The sequence below is a fragment of the Pan paniscus genome, chromosome 5 (genome assembly GCF_029289425.2).
Source record: "Pan paniscus chromosome 5, NHGRI_mPanPan1-v2.0_pri, whole genome shotgun sequence".
Classification (NCBI taxonomy): domain Eukaryota; kingdom Metazoa; phylum Chordata; class Mammalia; order Primates; family Hominidae; genus Pan; species Pan paniscus.
The window spans coordinates 140,728,240-140,749,422 of NC_073254.2; the positions used below are offsets into that span (position 1 = coordinate 140,728,240).

General features: G+C 35.7%; 1 protein-coding gene across 1 annotated transcript; it reads right to left on the bottom strand.

Annotated features, from left to right (window-relative positions):
- Positions 1-17,202: 17,202 nt before the first annotated feature.
- LOC134728420 (centrosomal protein of 57 kDa-like) lies at positions 17,203-20,030 on the bottom strand. Its single transcript, XM_063605437.1, has one exon. The coding sequence runs from the start codon at positions 19,657-19,659 to the stop codon at positions 18,181-18,183; it is 1,479 nt and encodes a 492-aa protein (XP_063461507.1). The 5' UTR covers positions 19,660-20,030; the 3' UTR covers positions 17,203-18,180.
- Between the last annotated feature and the right edge of the window lie 1,153 nt (positions 20,031-21,183).

The window sequence follows — 21,183 nt, forward strand, 5'->3', positions numbered from 1 at the left end:
GTATTGTAAAATGTCACATGAGTCACCACTGGGAGAAAGGAAGGCAATATAACTATGTGCTTTCCTACCTGTTGACAAATTGAATAACAGACTGCAGTAACCAGTCACCAACAGACACTGAAATAAGTGATGTGATTGGAAGCTGATCATACTGCTCATCTGTGATTTGTGGACTGAAGAAATAGTGATGTTAGTGCTTTTGGCAATTATTTGCAGATAATATACTATGGTAACTTAAATTTGATTTACGTTGTCAGCAGCCTGGTATCTGAAATTGTTTCACATGGAAAACATGCAAAGTCGAAGGCAGCCTATATTTGTTAATACTATTTTATTTTATTTATTTTGAGACAGGGTCTCACTCTGTCACTCAGGCTGGAGTGTGGTGGCACGATCATGGCTCACTGCAGCCTTGACCTTCTCAGGCTCAGGTGATTCTCCCACCTCAGCCTCCTGAGTAGCTGAGACTATAGGTGCTATTTTTAGAAATATTTTTTCCAGAGATGGGGTTTTGCCATATTGCCCAGACTGGCCACTATGACTGGCCTTTGTTAATACTTTTAAAACATTAAGGTATGCAAGTACGTATAACTTTTGTATAAATCAGTTTTTACCAATTACATTTCAGAAACAAATAAATATCTTTATGTATTCTCAGAAACGTCTTTTATTCCTTTGTCTTTTATACACGCATCTTTAGAGTATATATAGCATATAGGACAGGGCTGAATATGATGTTTCAAAGAAATTATATAATTCTGATTCATTCACAAAATTATCACTCTTAGAAACATTTTTATGAATTGGTCATTACACAGTCTGTAACATGGAATACAGAATTGTAAACACAATGTTTCATAGAAATAATATCTTGAGTTTTTCATGAAAGTAGAACTTAATCATCTCTTATACATGTGATTTATACAATGTAATACATGGAACACAAAATAATGAACACAATGTTCTAGAGAAATAATAATACTTTTTTCTTGTATAACTGAAACTTTATACCCATTGAACAGCAGTTCCTCTTTAACCCTGAAAATCATCATTCTACTCTGTCTCCATGAGTTTGACTATTTTGAATAACTTACATAAGTAGAAACATGCAGAAGCTTTGTTGTGCAGAAGATTTTTATTTTGATATAGCCTCACTTGCTATTTTTGCTTTTGTTTCCTGTGCTTTTGGTATCATATCAAAAAAAAATCTCTATCCAGATCAAAATCACAAAGGTTTTCACCTATTTTTTCTAGAAATGTTATAGATTCAGATCTTACATTTAAATATTTAATACGATTTAAGTTGATTTTTGTATGGTGCAAGAAAATGATACAATTTTATTATTTTGTGTATTATTTTGTGCAGGAATATCCAGTTTCCCCAATACCATTTGTTGAAGAGACTATTCTTTTTCCATTGTGAATTCTTGGCATGCCTGCCAGAGATCTGATGACCAATATGGGTAGGTTTATTTCTGGAATCCCTAGTCTGTTCCATTGGTCTATGTCTGTTTTGGGGCCAGTAAAACAGCTATAAGTGGTAAACACAGTATTCTATTATTTTAATCCTATAACTTGGTAATATATTCTGAAATCACAAAGTGTGAGGTCTCTAGCTGTGTTGTTCTTTCCCAAAATTGCTTTGACTATTCAGGGGCTTTTGTGGTTTCATATGAATTTTAGGATTTTTTTTCCCATTTCTATAAAAAAATACCATTTAGATTTTGATAGGGATTGCAATATATCTGTAGATTGCTTTGGGTAGTATGGACATTTTAAGAAATTAATTTTTCCAATCTATGGACATGAAGGCCTTTCCATTTGTTTTTCTATTTTTAATTACTTTCATCGATGTTATATAGTTTTTATATACAAGTTACTTACCTCCTTGATTGTTTATACCTAGTTTATCCTTTTTGATGTCATTGTAAATAAAATTGTTTAATTTCCTATTCAGATAACTCACTATTATTGTATAGGAATACAACTGGTTTTTGCATGTTCATTTTGTATCCTGTAATTTTACTGAATTCATTAGTTCTAAAATAATTTTGAATGTGTCCCAGAGATTCTGGTATGTTGTGTCTTTGTTCTCGTTGGCTTCAAAGAAAATCTATATTTCTGCCTTCATTTCATTATGTGCCCAGTAGTCATTCAGGAGCAGGTTGTTCAGTTTCCATGTAGTTGAGTGGTTTTGAGTGAGTTTCTTAATCCTGAGTTCTAGTTTGATTGCACTGTGGTCTGAGAGACAGTTTGTTATAATTTCTGTTCTTTTACATTTGCTGAGGAGTGCTTTACTTCCAACTATGTGGTCAATTTTGGAATAGGTGTGGTGTGGTGCTGAAAAGAATGTATACTCTGTTGATTTGGGATGGACAGTTCTGTAGATGTCTATTAGGTCCGCTTGGTACAGAGCTGAGATCAATTCCTGGATAACCTTGTTAACTTTCTGTCTTGTTGATCTGTCTAACGTTGACAGTGGGGTGTTAAAGTCTCCTATTATTATTGTGTGGAAGTCTAAGTCTCTTTGTAGGTCACTAAGGACTTGCTTTATGAATCTGGGTGCTCCTGTATTGGGTGCATATATATTTATGATAGTTAGCTCTTCTTGTTGAATTGATCCCTTTACCATTATGTAATGGCCTTGTCTCTTTTGATCTTTGTTGGTTTAAAGTCTGTTTTATCAGAGACTAGGATTGCAACCCCTGCCTTTTTTTCTTTTCCATTTGCTTGGTAGATCTTCCTCCATCCCTTTATTTTGAGCCTATGTGTGTCTCTGCATGTGAGATGGGTTTCCTGAATACAGCACACTGATGGGTCTTGACTCTTTATCCAATTTGCCAGTCTGTGCCTTTTAATTGGAGCATTTGGCCCATTTACATTTAAGGGTAGTATTGTTATGTGTGAATTTGATCCTGTCATTATGATGTTAGCTGGTTATTTTGCTCGTTAGTTGATGCAGTTTCCTCCTAGCCTCGATGGTCTTTACAATTTGGCATGTTTTTGCAGCGGCTGGTACCGGTTGTTCCTTTCAATGTTTAGTGCTTCCTTCAGGAGCTCTTTTAGGGCAGGCCTGGTGGTGACAAAATCTCTCAGCATTTGTTTGTCTGTAAAGTATTTTATTTCTCCTTCACTTATGAAGCTTAGTTTGGCTGGATATGAAATTCTGGATTGAAAATTCTTTTCTTTAAGAATGTTGAATATTGGCCCCTACTCTCTTCCGGCTTGGCTTGCAGTTTCTGCTGAGATATCTGCTGTTAGTCTGATGGGCTTCCCTTTGTGGGTAACCCAACCTTCCTCTCTGGCTGCCCTTAACATTTTTTCCTTCATTTCAACTTTGGTGAATCTGACAATTATGGGTCTTGGAGTTGCTCTTCTCGAGGAGTATCTTTGTGGCATTCTCTGTGTGTCCTGAATTTGAATGTTGGCCTGCCTTGCTAGATTGGGGAAGTTCTCCTGGATAATATCCTGCAGTGTTTTCCAACTTGGTTCCATTCTCCCCATCACTTTCAGGTACACCAATCAGACGTAGATTTGGTCTTTTCACATAGTCCCATATTTCTTGGAGGCTTTGTTCATTTCTTTTTATTCTTTTTTCTCTAAACTTCTCTTCACACTTCATTTCATTCATTTTGTCTTCCATCACTGTTACCCTTTCTTCCAGTTGATCGCATCGGCTCCTGAGGCTTGTGCATTCATCACACAGTTCTTGTGCTGTTGTTTTCAGCTCCATCAGGTTCTTTAAGGACTTCTCTGCATTGATTATTCTAGTTATCCATTTGTCTAATTTTTTTTCAAAGTTTTTAACTTCTTTGCCATTGGTTCGAACTTCCTCCTTTAGCTTGGAGTAGTTTGATCTTCTGAAGCCTTCCTCTCTCAGCTCATCAAAATCACTCTCCGTCCAGCTTTGTTCCGTTGCTGGTGAGGAGCTGCATTCCTTTGGAGGAGGAGAGGCGCTCTGATTTTTAGAGTTTCCAGTTTTTCTTCTCTGTTTTTTCCCCATCTTTGTGGTTTTATCTACCTTTACTAAATGCCCACAAGAGAAAGCAGGAAAGATCTAAAATTGACACCCTAACATCACCATTAAAAGAACTAGAGAAACAAGAGCAAACACATTCAAAAGCTAGCAGAAGGCAAGAAATAACTAAGATCAGAGCAGAACGGAAGGAAATAGAGACACAAAAAACCCTTCAAAAAATCAATGAATCCAGGAGCTGGTTTTTTGAAAAGATCAACAAATTGATAGACTGCTAGCAAGAATAATAAAGAAGAAAAGTGAGAAGAATCAAATAGACTCAATAAAAAATGATAAAGGGGATATCACCACCGATCCCACAGAAATACAAACTACCATCAGATAATACTACAAACACCTCTACACAAATAAACTAGAAAATCTAGAAGAAATGGATAAATTCCTCGATACATACACTCTCCCAAGACTAAACCAGGAAGAAGTTGAATCTCTGAATAGACCAATAATAGGCTCTGAAATTGAGGCAATAATTAATAGCTTACCAACCAAAAAAAGTCCAGGACCAGATGGATTCACAGCCGAATTCTACAAGAAGGTACAGGGAGGAGCTGGTACCATTCCTTCTGAAACTATTCCAATCAATAGAAAAAGAGGGAATCCTCTCTAACTCATTTTATGAGGCCAGCATCATCCTGATACCAAAGCCGGGCAGAGACACAACCAAAAAAGAGAATTTTAGACCAATATCCTTGATGGACATTGATGCAAAAATCCTCAGTAAAATACTGGCAAACCTAATCCAGCAGCACATCAAAAAGCTTATCCACCATGATCAAGAGGGCTTCATCCCTGGGATGCAAGGCTGGTTCAACATACGAAAATCAATAAATGTAATCCAGCATATAAACAGAACCAAAGACAAAAACCACATGATTATCTCAATAGATGCAGAAAAGGCCTTTGACAAAATTCAACAACACTTCATGCTAAAAACTCTCAATAAATTAGGTATTGATGGGATGTATCTCAAAATACATTGGCTGTGACAAACCCACAGCCAATATCATACTGAATGGACAAAAACTGGCAGCACTCCCTTTGAAAACTGGCACAAGACAGCGATGCCCTCTCTCACCACTCCTATTCAACAGAGTGTTAGAAGTTCTGGCCAGGGCAATCAGGCAGGAGACAGATATAAAGGACATTCAATTAGGAAAAGGGGAAGTCAAATTGTCCCTGTTTGCAGATGACATGATTGCATATCTAGAAAACCCCATCGTCTCATCCCAAAATCTTCTTAAGCTGATAAGCAACTTCAGCAAAGTTTCAGGATACAAAAACAATGTGCAAAAATCACAAGCATTCTTATACACCAATAATAGACAAACAAAGAGCCAAATCATGAGTGAACTCCCATTCACAATTGCTTCAAAGAGAATAAAATACCTAGGAATCCAACTTACAAGGGATGTGAAGGACCTCTTCAAGGAGAACTACAAACCACTGCTCAATGAAATAAAAGAGGATACAAACAAATGGAAGAACATTCCATGCTCATGGGTAGGAATAATCAATATCGTGAAAATGGCCATACTGCCCAAGGTAATTTATAGATTCAATGCCATCCCCATCAAGCTACCAATGACTTTCTTCACAGAATTGGAAAAAACTACTTTAAAGTTCATATGGAACCAAAAAAGAGCCCGCATTGCCAAGTCAATCCTAAGCCAAAAGAACAAAGCTGGAGGCATCACATTACTTGAGTTCAAACTATACTACAAGGCTACAGTAAGCAAAACAGCATGGTACTGGTACCAAAACAGAGATATAGACAAATGGAACAGAACAGTGCCCTCAGAAATAATGCCACATATCTACAACTATCTCATCTTTGACAATCCTGACAAAAACAAGCAATGGGGAAAGGATTCACTATTTAAAAAATGGTGCTGGGAAAACTGGATAGACATATGTAAAAAGCTGAAACTGGATCCCTTCCTTACACCTTATACAAAAATTAATTCAAGATGGATTAAAGACTTACATGTTAGACCTAAAACCATAAAAACCCTAGAAGAAAACCTAGGCAATAGCATTCAGGACATAGGCATGGACAAGGACTTCATGTCTAAAACACCAAAAGCAACGGCAACAAAAGCGGAAATTGACAAATGGGATCTAATTACACTAAAGAGCTTCTGCACAGCGAAAGAAACCACCATCAGAGTGAACAGGCAACCTACAGAATGGGAGAAAATTTTTGCAACCTACTCATCTGACAAAGGGCTAATATCCAGAATCTACAATGAACTCAAACAAATTTACAAGAAAAAACAAACAACCCCATCAATAAGTGGGTGAAGGATATGAACAGACACTTCTCAAAAGAAGACATTTATGCAGCCAAAAAACACATGAAAAAATGCTCATCATCACTGGCAATCAGAAATGCACATCAAAACCACAATGAGATACCATCTCACACCAGGTAGAATGGCAATCATTAAAAAGTCAGGAAACAACAGGTGCTGGAGAGGATGTGGAGAAATAGGAACACTTTTACACTGTTGGTGGGACTGTAAACTAGTTCAACCACTACGGAAGTCGGTGTGGTGATTCCTCAGGGATCTAGAACTAGAAATACCATTTGACTCAGCCATCCCATTACTGGGTATATACCCAAAGGATTATAAATCATGCTGCTATAAAGACACATGCACACATATGTTTATTGCGGCACTATTCACAATAGCAAAGACTTGGAACCAAGCCAAATGTCCAACAATGATAGACAGGATTAAGAGAATGTGGCACATATACACCATGGAATACTATGCAGCCATGAAAAATGATGAGTTCATGTCCTTTATAGGGACATGGATGAAGCTGGAAACCATCATTCTCAGCAAACTATCACAAGGACAAAAAACCAAACACTGCATGTTCTCACTCATAGGTGGGAATTGAACAATGAGAACACATGGATACAGGAAGGAGAACATCACACACTGGGGACTGTTGTGGGGTGGGGGGAGGGGGGAGGGATAGCATTAGGAGATATACCTAATGCTAAATGACAAGTTAATGGGTGCAGCACACCAATATGGCACATGTATACATATGTAACTAACCTGCACATTGTGCACATGTACCCTGAAACTTAAAGTATAATTTAAAAAAAGAATAATTATAGCAAAAAAGAAAAGATTTTTATGGAGTCTTTCGGGTTTTTTAGACATAAGATCATATCGTTTGAAAACAAAGATAATTTTACTTCTTTTTTCCCAGTTTGCATGCGTCCCATCTCTTTTTCTTGCCTAATTGATTTGGCTACAATTTCCAGTACTATGTTGAACAGAAATCACAAGTGTTGACATCCTTACTTTGTCCTGGATCTTAGAGTGAATGTTTTCAATTCCTCACTGTTAACTATGATCTCTGCCAGTTTCATGAGCACTCTGTCTGAGCCTGCCCCTTGGGCAGCACACTGAAAGTTTGGGACACTGGAAGCATGCTCTACTTCGTTTTTCTCAGGAGGGAGAAATCATAAGCCAAGGTGATTTTGATCAGCATGTTGAGTTGTGCTGACTTGGGGACGGTTGCTGTGGATAAAATAAAATTGCTCTTCTTACTAATGTGTTTTGTTTCAGTTTTGTGCTCATCTGAAGTACTGCAACTTCTTACTTGGATTCTAAACCTTCATAAAGTTATTTGCTCATGATATTTATATGAGATATTGAGGCCTGGGACTTCCCATTCTACTATCTTGCTGAAGTTACTCTTCTAAATATTTTTAAAGAAAGAAACAAAAGTATAATTTCTAGTAGAAAATACAATATAAAAACAAAAAATTGTTTCAATTGTTTAAAATAATTAATTTAATTAATTGTCTTAGTGAGTTTAGAAATGTGGCTGAATAAAAATTATGAGGTAAAAATTAATTGGAATTCTACACACCACTAATAAACAGAAAATGTAATTATAAATGGCAGTCCATTTCCAATAACAATTAAAATATAATCTATGAATACATCTTTTAAGAGTATATATAATTCATAAATTCTATAATGAACTTTTTAAAAGAAATTGAAATCAACCTAAATACCATATTCATAAAAAGACACCATATCCTAGAAAAAAGACATTTGCAGATTGATCTCTGTATTCAAAGCAATTTTGATAAATTTTAATCAATATCCTAAAAACATTTTTCACAGAATTAGTAAGCTGATTCCAAAATTAAAATGCATAATCCAAGCCCAATAATATTAAGAGGTGAAAGAAAACTGAGGAAAGACTTCACGCTCTATTTTGATACTATGTGTATAAGATATATTTATTTAAGTCAGGCCTGGTGGCTCATGCCTGTAATACCAGCACTTGGGGACGCCAAGGCAGGCAGATCACTTGACATCAGGAGTTTGAGACCAGTCCGGCCAAAATGGTGAAACCCCATCTCTACAAAAATACAAAAATTAGCCAAACATGATGGCGCATGCCTGTAGTCGCATCTATTAGGAGGCTGAGGCATGAAAATTGCTTGAAATGGGGAGGTGGAGGTTGCAGTGAGCTGAGATCATGGCACTGCACTCCAGCCTGGGTGACAGAGTGAGACTCTGTCTCAAAAAAAGATATATTTATTTAAAAAGTGTGGTAGAAGAGACAAATTAATCAATGGAATGGGATAGAAACCACAGACACAGTCATGTTTATGTGAACACATTACCTATATTAGGTTTGTCATAGCATACCAATGCAGTATGGTATGGAACTACTTGTTAAATAGTGCTAAGACAATTGATTACACACCAATTAAATTAATAGATACTTATATCCTATGTAAAAAAGACTCCATTACAAATAGATTTAAATGTAAAAAGCAAATTTAAATCTAATAAGACAGTACAGTAAAATGTATATAAGACTCTTGAGTAGCGAGATCCTTAAAGTACAAATATTTTAATCATGAGCTTAAAAAGGATATTTTGGTTATAATAAAATTAAGAATTTCTGTTTATCAACAGAAAATAAAAAAACAAGCACAAACTGGCAGAAGGTACTTGCTACATATAACAACATCACAGACTACTAATATCAAAAACATAAAGCCCTTACAAATCAATAAGAAATACAAATCTTCAACATTAAAACATTGGCAAAGGAGTTGCACAGGCATTTCCACAATCAATTACTTATGGCTTTTAAATAATAGAAAGATGTTTAATCTTGAATATTAAGAGAAATAGAAAGTACAATAATAATGAAATGTCTTTTACCATTATTACATGTCCAAAAATTAAGAATTCTGAGAACACCAAGTATGGACAGGACGTGTATAAATGCAACGTGTTTGTGGGATACTACAAACTACAAAGGAGTACAACCACTTTGGGAAACAATTTTGAATTATCATATAAAATATATTCTTCTTTCAGCCTACAAAACCAGCAGTTCTACACTAAGCTATGTATCCTAGCAGAGATTCCCAACTAGCCTCCAGAGGCTCACAGCTGTGCAGAAGCTAGTTTAAAGATGTGCTAGGAAAATTATTCACTTAGCACTAAGGGTAGCTCAGCCTTGTCCCTTTACCTCAGAGTATTTCACATGGTCTGTATACTGTAAGATGGTTAAAATTAGCATTGATGAGAAGAGCAAAAACTTAGAAGTGGCTTAAAACGGAAAACACATAAATAAATTTCAGTATATTTAAACAATAGCATGATCTGTAACAGAGAAATAAATAAACCACAATATAAGCAACAATATATGGTCATATAAATAGTCCATTGATGAGGAAAAGAACTCTGAGTACTAAATATAAGCAAGCTAAAGTTAGAGAGTATATACTTATATGTGTGGGTTTGCCTATGTATTCATTTGTATATATATAAAACCATGTTTCTAATGAACAGAATAATTATATACTATAATTATAGGATTTGTTTGTCTGAAAAAGTCATTATGTCTCCATTTCTGAATGACAGCTTTGCTGGAGAAAGCATTTTCTTTGGTTGGCAGGCTTTTTTCTTTTTTTAGAACTTTTAAAATATCATCTCACTCCTGTCCCGTATGGTTTTGCTGAGAAATCTTCTGCTTACCTACTGAAACTCCCTTGTATGTGATATGTTTCTTTTCCCCTGCTGCTTTCAGGATCTGCCCTTTGTCTCTGATGCTTACAATTGGATTATAATTTGTCATGGTGTAGTCTTTTTTGGATTGAATTTGATTGAAAACTTTTGACCTTCTGTTCCTGGGTATTTCATCTTTCCCCAGATTTGAAAAGTTTTCAGCCATTATCTCTTAAAAAAGCACTCTATATTTTTGTCTCTCTTTTCTTCATTTAGCTCCTAGAATTTGAATATTTGCTGCCTTTATACTCTCCCATAAATCCTGTAGGCTTCCTTTATTTCTTTTTTTTCTTTTCTCATCTCTATATATTTTCAAAGAACCCGTCTTTGAGTTTACAGATTCTTTCTTCTGCTTGATCAATTCTGTTACTGATACTCTTTTCTGCATTTTTATTTCACTTACTGTAGTCTTTGCTTCAGAATTTCTGGATTTCTTTTATGATTTCAATCACTCTGATAAACTCTTCATTTTGTTTATTGTTTTCTTGAATTTGTTTCTCTGTATTTTCTTGAAATATGCCAAGCTTCCTTAAAAGAAATATTTTGAATTATTTGTCTGGCAGTTCATAGTTCTCCATTTCTTTGGCATAAGCTACTGATAATTATCATAGCATTTTGGTGGTAATATATCTTTTTAGTTTTTCATGTTTCTTGTTGTCTTATAATAGCTATCGGTGCATTTGGTGAAATACTCAGCTATTCCAGACTTTTCAGGATAGTTTCAATGGGGAACTACTTTCCCCTATAGGGTAGTGTGAGGGCACTGACTAGATGTGGTACAGTGGTTCTGGCACCATCAGGAGCACAACTGTGTAGTCCCTGTGCAGCTCTGCCAACTGAGGTTGACGTTGGACCTCTTGAAGCCCAAATGTAGCATGTGGGTTAGCTCTCAGTGGTGGCTGAGTTGGTGTCTTGAGTACGGACATGGAAAGAGAGACCTTGGTTCCACAGCCCAGGGTAAAAACTAACCTGCTATGGTGATTGCTCTGGTGTCTGAGGCCTGGCCGAGTGCAATGAATCCACAGTTTTGGGGTCCAGATAATGGGCACTTGCAGAGTGGATGCAGCTCAAGGGCCAGGGTCATGTGCAAGGTTGGGAGAGGTGGTATCTCTGATCCCTGAATGTACAATAGCAGCTGCTTCTGGAGCAGAGGAAGTGTGCACCCATGTTTTCCTCTCAGGGATTCCGTGGCAAAAAAATGGCTATTGTTGACTCAGTGTCAAAAGAAGTCAGAGTCCTCTGTGAAGCAGGTCACTCAGGACCTCAAGGTCTTCCACCACATGGCTGAAATTGATAGTATCTGACTTTCTCCTTTGTTTTGAGCCATCCCCGGGAGATTCAGGTATGCTTATCTCACCAGTGGTCTTTTCTATCTGGATTTTCTCTCTCTCTCTCTCTCTCTCTATATATATATATATATAATATATATATAAATATATAATATATAAATATAAAAAATATATTTATATATAAATTTTATATAAATATATAATACATATAATTATATATTATATATTATAATATATAAATAAATATATTTTATTTATACAAATGTTTATAAAATATATTTATAAATATATAATATAAATATAAATATATATTATATATAATATAAATATAAAAATATATATATATGTATTTTTTGCTTCACTGTGCTGGTACTGATTCTTAAATGGGCTCTTCAGCATTCCCAGGGCAATTCTTATTTACGTATAGCTGTCTACATTTTTTATGTGGTAGAGGGAAGTAGGTGTGGTATCTCCTACTTCGCCATTTTGGTGACATCTGATGGGGAAGATTATTAGGTACAGAGAAACTGAAGAAGGAACAGAGATAATGGAGATAATATAGAAACAAAATTGTCCAAAAGATAAAAGAGAATGGTACTCAGAGCACAAGTATATAGGCTTGTCTTTGAAAGGGACAGGAAAATCTACTCATAAACAGAAAAGAATAAGGGCTAAAGATACAAATGGTTCTGGGTTGACTGGTTTGGTGGCCAAAAGATAAGAGAATTCAAAATTTTCAGATGAGTGTTGAGGGAGACACAGAATGTGAAGGAGTTGAGAATTTAAAAAATAAGTATGAGATAAGCAAAAGAGAAAATCAAGCTTCTTACTTAAGAACCTTACGTATTTATGGCTAGAAAACTTATGTTAACTAAAGGTCCCAGTTAAATACAATCTGAGCGAAACAACCAAAAATACAACTGGAACTAATGAAAGCATTTGAAATTCCCTGCTTTCAGAGGCCTTTTCCACAAATCACCAATAATTATATGCCACCACTCTAACTTTATTTTAATCACAGTATATAGTTAAATACAGTTAATTCTAAGAAAATTTTGCCAATGGAAATATTTAAAATTTCTCTGTCTAAACTGTAATTTCCCTTTGTCATTTTAAAATGAAACCATTATATATTTTTCAATGATAAAAGAAAATAAAAATGTTAATAATTATTATATTTTAGAACTTCAGTCCTTGAATTAAGTTCCAAAAGGAAATTAAAATCTCAAAAAGTATTATTTGCCAAGTTTTCCTTTGTAACTACTATTACCTAGAAGGAGCCGAATAGATGAAAATTACAATAGTAACTAGAGAGGAAAAAGAATTTTCACTGGATGGATGAGATATTTTACAATTTCTGCGTTAGCATAAATATTCTTCCTCAAAGTTACCAAGGAGCGAAAAATATTTGTGTCAAGATATTTCTACTGGATGCAGAAGCACACAAATGTGGTTTTTGTTTTGAATTGTCTTTGGTGCTAGATTTTCAAGCCATACAAAAATCAATGTCTTTATAGATTTTAGACTTTATGAAGCATCTTCTACATGTTAAAAGCCAAAATGTATGTTCTCCAGTGCAACTTCTAGCTCCTAGAATGCATATTATATAAGACTCTTTCCCCTATTAAAAAAACTGAGTTTTGGGCCAGGCGCGGTGGCTCTCGCCTGTAATCTCAGCACTTTGGAGGGTGAGGCAGGTGGATCACCTGAGGTCAGGAGTTCAAGACCAGCCTGACCAACATGGTGAAACCCCCGTCTCTACTAAAAACACAAAAATTAGCTGGGGGTGGTTGTGGGCGCCTGTAATCCCAACTACTCGGGAGGCTGAGGCAGGAGAACCACTTGAACTCCAGAGGTGGAGGTTGCAGTAAGCTGAGATCGTGCCTTTGCACTCCAGCCTGGGCGACAGAGTGAGACACTGTCTCAAAAACAAACAGACAAACAAAAACTAAGTCCTACCCAGATTTCTTTAGCCCAGCAAATACGTTATGTATCCTAAAGTGTTCTGCCTTATGATTACACCTTACTCCAACTTTGCCTTACAAACGGAAGTATCCCAGGGCATTATATTATCTTGCTGGATTACCCTGCCTCTGATTTCTATGTCCCTCAATGCTCTGATTCATCACGCAGGCCTCCTAGTGCATGTGCAAGCCTGGTGCAGCCAACCACAATGTAGTCACATCTTGATATCAAATAACTGTGACTTTACTCAAATATATTAATTACTTATTCACTAGATTATATTCAGTGTTAGTTCAAAACTTATGGTCTATCTTCTAAATAAATTTGACATTATTGAGAATAGCAGGATTTCAAAGAGCTTCAGCTTCTATAAATAGGCCAAAAGTAACATAATATTTTGATCATTCTAAAAAAAAATCCTGCTTTATAGAGCCCAATGCTGATATTCATGTTTGGGTTTATATATTAATCTCATTACATAACAGTCAAAACCTATCAGTGTGCCATTATCTATATTAAAATATAGATGAATTCTATACTAAAGTGATAATGATTTTTTCCCACTATGTTCTAATTTCGGAATTTTTGGTTGCTTCTTTGCTCTGGAAGTATTCCTACAATTCTCTCTCCTCTCATTGCTGTACTATGCCCCATAGTATATAACATACTGCTAGTAACAGTGTAAGCATTTTTTAAAGTAGCTATTTGATTTTAATATTAATGTTTAAATTATTAAAACCAGTACATTGCCTAGCATATAATATGTGCCTAATAAATGTTATTTTGAAAAAGAATCAAATGAATAAATCCTCAAATATGTTAAAAAGCTCCTATTTTTGTCTTCAAAAAAATTTTTTTTGAGACAGGGTCTTTCTCTGTCACCCAGGCTACAGTGCAGTGGCACAATCTTGGCTCACTGCAACCTCCGCTACCTGGCTCAAGCGATCCTCTCACCTCAGCTTCTTGAGTAGCTGGGACCGCAGGTGCATGCCACCATGCTAGGCTAATTTTCTGTATTTTTTGTAAAGACAGGGTTACACCATGTTACCCAGACTGGTCTCAAACTTCTGGACTCAAGTGATCCTTCCACCGTGGCCTCCCAAAGTGCTGGGATTACAAGTGTGAACTACCGCACCCAGCCTCTTCAAAATTTTAGATTCTGAAGCACTTTCATAAAAATCCTATCCCATCAACCTGTATTTCTCACTTGGTTGCATGTTAATTTGTCTGACATACTCTCCTTGGAATCTTTTCTCTCTCCTTACATGTTCTAACATGTCTTCTGAAAGATAATGAAGGAAATGCATGGCACTTACTAATATAAGTTATACAACTGGCACACACATTTATAAAAAGAATGTAATGGAAGGCTTCCAATTATACCTAGCTATCTTCTTGAAATATCATTTAATTAAAATAAATGAATATGATACATTCTTGAATTGCTTGTAATTTCATCACCTTAAGGTGCTTGCACTAAAATAAAGAAAATGTGAATGAAGTAAATGTAGAAAAATAATAGGCCATATTATTTAAATTCCATAGTAAAAAAAAATAAATAAAATAAATTCCATAGTAGAAGAAAACTAAGCATACTAAAAACAAACAACACCAGACAGCTTTCTCAGCCCTGGCCCTTTAATGTCCTCTGAAATTTAAAAGAATAGCTTACATGCAAACAGTAACAGCAAAGGAAAGATCAGAAGGATCTAATGCTTGCAAAATTATTTACATTTGAGACCAACTCATATTTAGGAGACAGATGTAACTTTTTATTCTCCTTATCCCCCTCATCTCTAACAGAAAGAAATACTAACCTTGCTGGGCAGATTCTAAGACATTAATGTTAGTAAACATTGAGTGACCCAGTGATGATACAATAAAAAATAAAATGCAGAGGTATTCCTGTAAGATGCAGAAAAGAAATTTGTATGCAGTGAAACAGTAGATCCCTGAATACTGAGGTCTTACCTCCTTTCCATTCCCCTCCCTATTAACAAATCTAAAATTGTAAAAATATATGATGACCAAGTGCTGTAATATTTTAACCTGAAAGATACCCTACTCTGTGGAAGCCACTGATTTAAGGTTTGCTTCCATAAAGTACCAAGAAAGCAAAAGGGAGTTTCCTCTCAATTGAAATCTTGACTTCATGGATATTTTTTGCACTGATTGCAGAGTAATAAAATGAAACAAGCAAAAACTGAATTGTTATGCTCATGCTTCCTCAAACCTGGGCAAATGTTTTGCTGCCTGCTCTAGTTAAAAGGGAAGAGTATGCTCCATTAAATTTATATCCGAATTTTGATCCCAAGCACTTTTTTTATAGAAAAGAAAACAATAAATGCGGTAATATTTGCTCAGAAAACCTCTGTTGATTTATTAAAATTATACGAAAATAAGAGCTGAACAATCTTAGATATGAAATCATAATCACTAATTCAATTTAAAACATAAGCCACACTGTTCCAATTTTATTTAAAATCAAACTCAATTGGAGGAATAGAAAATATGATACACAGCGTGAGTCTAGATTTCAGTAAGAATTATGAAAGTTTCTCTCTTGCTATCCAAACATATAAGTTGAAAATTAAACTCATTCAGAAGTCATTTCTGTTAGACATTTTTTCATTGCAAGTAAAAGAATGGCTAAAGTGGCTTAAATGGTAGGGATTCATTAGTGAATATTACCTACCAACTCTTCTGGAGATAGATGTCCTCAGCTTTGGACAATGCCATGGCTCAGTGTCTTAGGACTTTGTGCAGGCTTCTATGCAGTCTCCCTCCCTCTCTGTCTCTCTGTGTCTCCCTCCCCTGCCCCTTCTCTTCCTGTCTGTTCCTTCTTTACTATCACAAAATATCTGCCAAAACTCTATACAACATAATATCTCACAACAACATACAAAAGAAAGGGGAAGAGGTAGAAGGAAACAAAATTACATAGAAGAGGAAGCTGAGCTTTAATGTAGGTGGAGTGACAGCCTTGGCTGATCCCATGGGGAACTGATGTGATCCCAGAGTTGACTGATATGGCTAGGCCTTTGTAATCTTTCATTCATCATATATTAGATGTGTACCTACCTTGCAAAGGGTACCATGCCCTTGAGCAAGACACCTATCTGTAGTACAGAAATCTTCCTACCTGATGGGGCTGGCAGCTAAATAAATAATTGGAGAGAGATGGCATATTTGTGGATTGGAAGACTTAACACTAAGTATGTAAATTATACCCAAAATAATCTCCTGAATCAACACAATTGCATTAAAAAAATTCTAGCAGATATTTTTGTAATAAATGGTGAACTTATACTATAATTTATATGAAAACACAAAGGTCCAAGAATAGACAAGTTAATCTTTTTTTTTTTTTTTTTTTTTTTTTTCAAATGATGGTTATACAATTTAATGACCTGAAATTCAAACAAGGAGATAACAGGAGTTTTTAATAGTTGAAATGGTGGTTGACACATATATTTATCATGTCACCAGAGCACTGTTTCTCACTTCCCTTGTGTCTATGGGCTCACAATTATTAATTCGATCAAGCTACAAACCTACTCATTAGAAAACTGGACACAGAAGCACAAGTTTACAATTTCAGGAGAGTCACAAATAATACCCCAAAATCTATTTAAGGATCCTAAATTAAAGCCTGTTACTGTAGTATCTTGTATCATGAGGAAATCTAATATTCTTGGGCTCTCTTTCTATGTAAGCATGTGTGGCAACTAAGTACTAGTTTTTTCTCTTCATCAATACATTGATGTCCTCCTATTTAGAAATGCATTTTTTGAGAGCTTGTCACAAAGCCTTTATTAACAGGCTGTTAAGGAAAGTTGCAGTGTTTCCTTTAAAAAGGTGCTTTATTGACTTTAAATTTATAAAAGGTTAACATGTCTTGATCTAGTTGAAATTATGATTTATATCAACATGATAATTATGTGTACAGTTCATATTCCACTCATACTGTACACCAGTAAAAGCAAATATTCAAAGGGTTCTCTAAGTTTCAAGATTAAAAACCATAATGCCTTGACTGAATATCATGATTACAAAACAGGTATTAAGAACTGTGAAGGTATATGCTCACAACATATCCCTTCTCCCATTCTCACTTTATTCCAAAATCTCATTTATTTCACTGACAATTTGTTTATACTTTCAAAAATCCTTTTATAATTTTTATAGATATAACTCAAAATGACTGCTTGGGTCTTTAAAAAATTAACATTAAAAAGCAATACAAGTGCACTTAATACTGATCAAAGTCTGAAATGCCAAAAAGCAAAATAAAAATCCTCTGAAATATATATGTATTTTTAAATATAGAAAAACTCCACCAATAGTAGAAACAAAGTAAGTTTAATGGTTGCTTTGGAAAGGGGAAGTGGGCACCTCATGCCAGGGAGATTTAAAAATGAGACTTTTCAAGCAAGCACTGCCTATAGCATAGTCTCATATTTTGAAAATTTAAACCTAATTTTAATTATATATAAAGAACTATTTTAAAAAATCACACCCACAAGTAAAAAACTGGTAATCTGTTTACAAAGTGCAGTGTATCAGTACAGCAAACTCATCTCAACAAAACAAGATTATGTGTGGTTTCTCGGGCTTTAAAACTCCCCTGGTTTCCATTTAAATGCTTTAACATTGAGTCATCCTGCATACATGAAAAGCCTGTGTAATGAAGCCTGGGTCCTTTAACACCTGCTATTAATTAATTCCAACACAAGTGAGTATGAGACCTGGGAAGTAAATTGTCATCATCTGATTGATGAGGTACAGATTATCTGAATAAAATTTCTGACCTGGTTATGAGTCAGTAATCCCAACACAAACTACTGCTTTGTAATGAATTCTGTATGCTTTGCATGTCCTTCAATAACTGAAGATTTTTTCTCCTTTTTTCTCCAGGTCTCAGTTTCATAAAATCTTTCTTATTTGTGGTCCCTGTGATTCCAGAACGGCTGCTGCTGTTTCCTTCTTCATCAAGAGTCTTTTTGGTAGCTTTTAATTCCTTCTTCTGCTTCTCTAACTTCTGTTTCTCCAGCTGGGCTTGGTATTTTCGAACTTTAGTTATTTGGTTGGCTTTTGCTTCCATCCTTCCCACTAATGCCTCCAATTCACACTCCAACTTGTCTTTCAGTTCAACGGTTGGCGACTCCTGGATAAGTTTTGCAAGCTGCTGGTGATCAAAGCTCATTTGCCCAAATTCATCCTGTAAAGTCTGTAAGACTTCTGACAACTCCTCATTAATACCGTTGGAGGAGGGAGGTGTTACTGACAACTTCTTACTTTTACCACCTCGTGAAGACACTTGCTTTGCCAAAGGAATACTGTTGATGACTCGATCATTGCACAAAGCTTTACTGTGTTGCTTCATTAGATGCAAGACAAGCTGAACATTGGCTACCACGGCATGGCTAGGGCTTGTGGACTTCCCAGCTACAAATGGCATATCACCCAAGCATAATCTATAATGTGGTTGTGCACCAAAATAGTTCCTAGAACTTTTCTTTTCTGGTGGTTTTGACTTCTTTTTTTTAATTCTTCTTGCATTGGGAACACACGGAGTTGCCTTATCTTCAAAGATAAGTCTATTTGTTTCTAGACCAGTCTGCAACTCAGCTGCCTTAGCTTGCATGCGTTTCCTTTCCTGTTCTTCTTCATGGAGTTTTGCTTCCAACTCTTGCATTTTTTTTTCTGCAAGGGCCTGCATTGTGGTAAGTTTGTTATACTCCTGTTCAAGAAGATCCAATTTTTCAAGTTGGCTCTGAACATGTGTTTGATCATGTTGTCGTTCTCTTTCTAGGGAAACTTGTTTCTCTAAGACAGATGTCCTCTCCATTTCGGCATGCTTTATCATATTTCGCATGTATTCCAGTTGTTTTTCTAATAGATTGCATTTATTTTCTGCAGCTAACAACTGAGATGTCAGTTCTTGATTGTGCTTTGATTCCTCATTCTTTGAATTCTCCCTCTCTTGTATCTGTTCATCCAGTACTTTCTTATATTCAATTGTTTCTCTAGACAAGGTTTTCACACTTTCTTCTGCCTGAATCCTCTCAAGTTCCAAGCGTCGAATCTTATCTTGAAGATTCTTAAGAGCAGAAAATATGGCTCTGCTGTTGCTTTCTGGATAGGCAAGTGTAGGCTTACTTGGGGAGCGTCGTAGATCACTATTAAGGAAAGGCTTATCCGAAGGATATACTACATATGGAGATGAAGAATGCCGAACCATGCTTCCATTAGACCTTGATGGCTCAGCAAAGCTGTTTCTGTGAACCAGATAATTCATTCAGTTATATTTGCTGAACGATTTTCTCTCTCTTCTTTCTTGAAAATGATACGGGTTGAGTCACAGTACATATTCCATGACCCACTACTGAGCTGTAATCCAGAGCCCAGCCTCTGGTCGACAAGTGAGAACCAGAAGCCGCAGAGACAGACGCCGCCGCCATCTTTCAGCCTGCCCAGGGGGTCTCCGCACTTCGGGGGCGGTCTAGGTTCTCGTGCTCTTCTCCAAGACTCGGGAGCCGCCCACCAGGGGGGACCCTAGGCTGAACCCCAGATGGAAAAGGGCAAGGGTGCTGGTGCTGGGCTTGGAAACCCCTGCCACACACCCCCTCAGGGCCGCCTACGCTCACAGCTTACCAAGTTAATCTTGAAGAAGAAAACAAAGCTGGAAGACTTAAACCACCAAATATCAAGGCCCATTATAAATCACAAAACTAATTAAGCCATTGTGGCATCAGTGCAAGAGGAGGCAAAGAGGCACATGAAACAGAATAGAAAGCTCAGAAACAATCCATTCATGTATATTATCTAGATCTATGAAGAAGATTATAATGCATTGCAGTGAAGAATGGAAGGTTTTTCCAGTAAATATTTGCTGTCAATTGGGTAATTATACACAGAAACTGAACCCTGACTCCCACTTCACAACATTGTGGAAATTAAGTCCAGATGGATAGGATATGTAAATATTAGAGGCAAAGCAATAAAACTTTTAGAAGAAAACTTAAGCACATATCTTCATAACCTAGAAGGAGGCAAAGGCTGGTTTATAAGACAGGACACAAAAAGTGCTAATCCTGGATATATTTGACTATATTAAGACAAACAACTTCTGTTCATCAAAAGATATCATTAAAAGAATGAAAAGACAATCCATAGGATGAAATAAATATGTGCAATACCAATATCCTAGAAAGAGGTTGTTTTCAGAATACACAAAGGATTCTTATAATAAGAAAAAGTTGAAAACAGAAGCTAAAGATGGGATTTAAAAGTATATGGAATATATTTTTCAGAGTATATTCTATACTTTATCATATAATAAAAAGTTAAAGAAATAAAATCCATACAATTTTTCCTCTTTCAGAGTCAAAATGATTTTTATGCTAATGCTATTTCTTTAACACATTCATATATTTACTTGTACTTGCTCCTTTAATTAACAAAACCTATTTTCTCTCAATATTGATAACATCACTTCTTAATGCATGCTGAAGAGATTTGTATATCAAACTTTAGGACACAGCCTAAACTGGAGATTTGTAGTTGAGTTTGCTATTCAGCCTGACATTCACTTTTCTGAGTAACAGGGTCAAACAATGTGTTCTGAAAAGCAGAAATAGCAAAAAAAAAAAAAAAAAAAAAAAAGTAAAAACATTTTAAAATATTGTCATTTATTTAATAGTATTTTATTTCACCACAAATATATGTTGGCCCCCAAATTCAATTTTATTATATTAACATGCTAGGCTCCTTTGGCTTAAATATAAGTTTTGAAAATATTTCAATAAAAAAGTTATGAGTA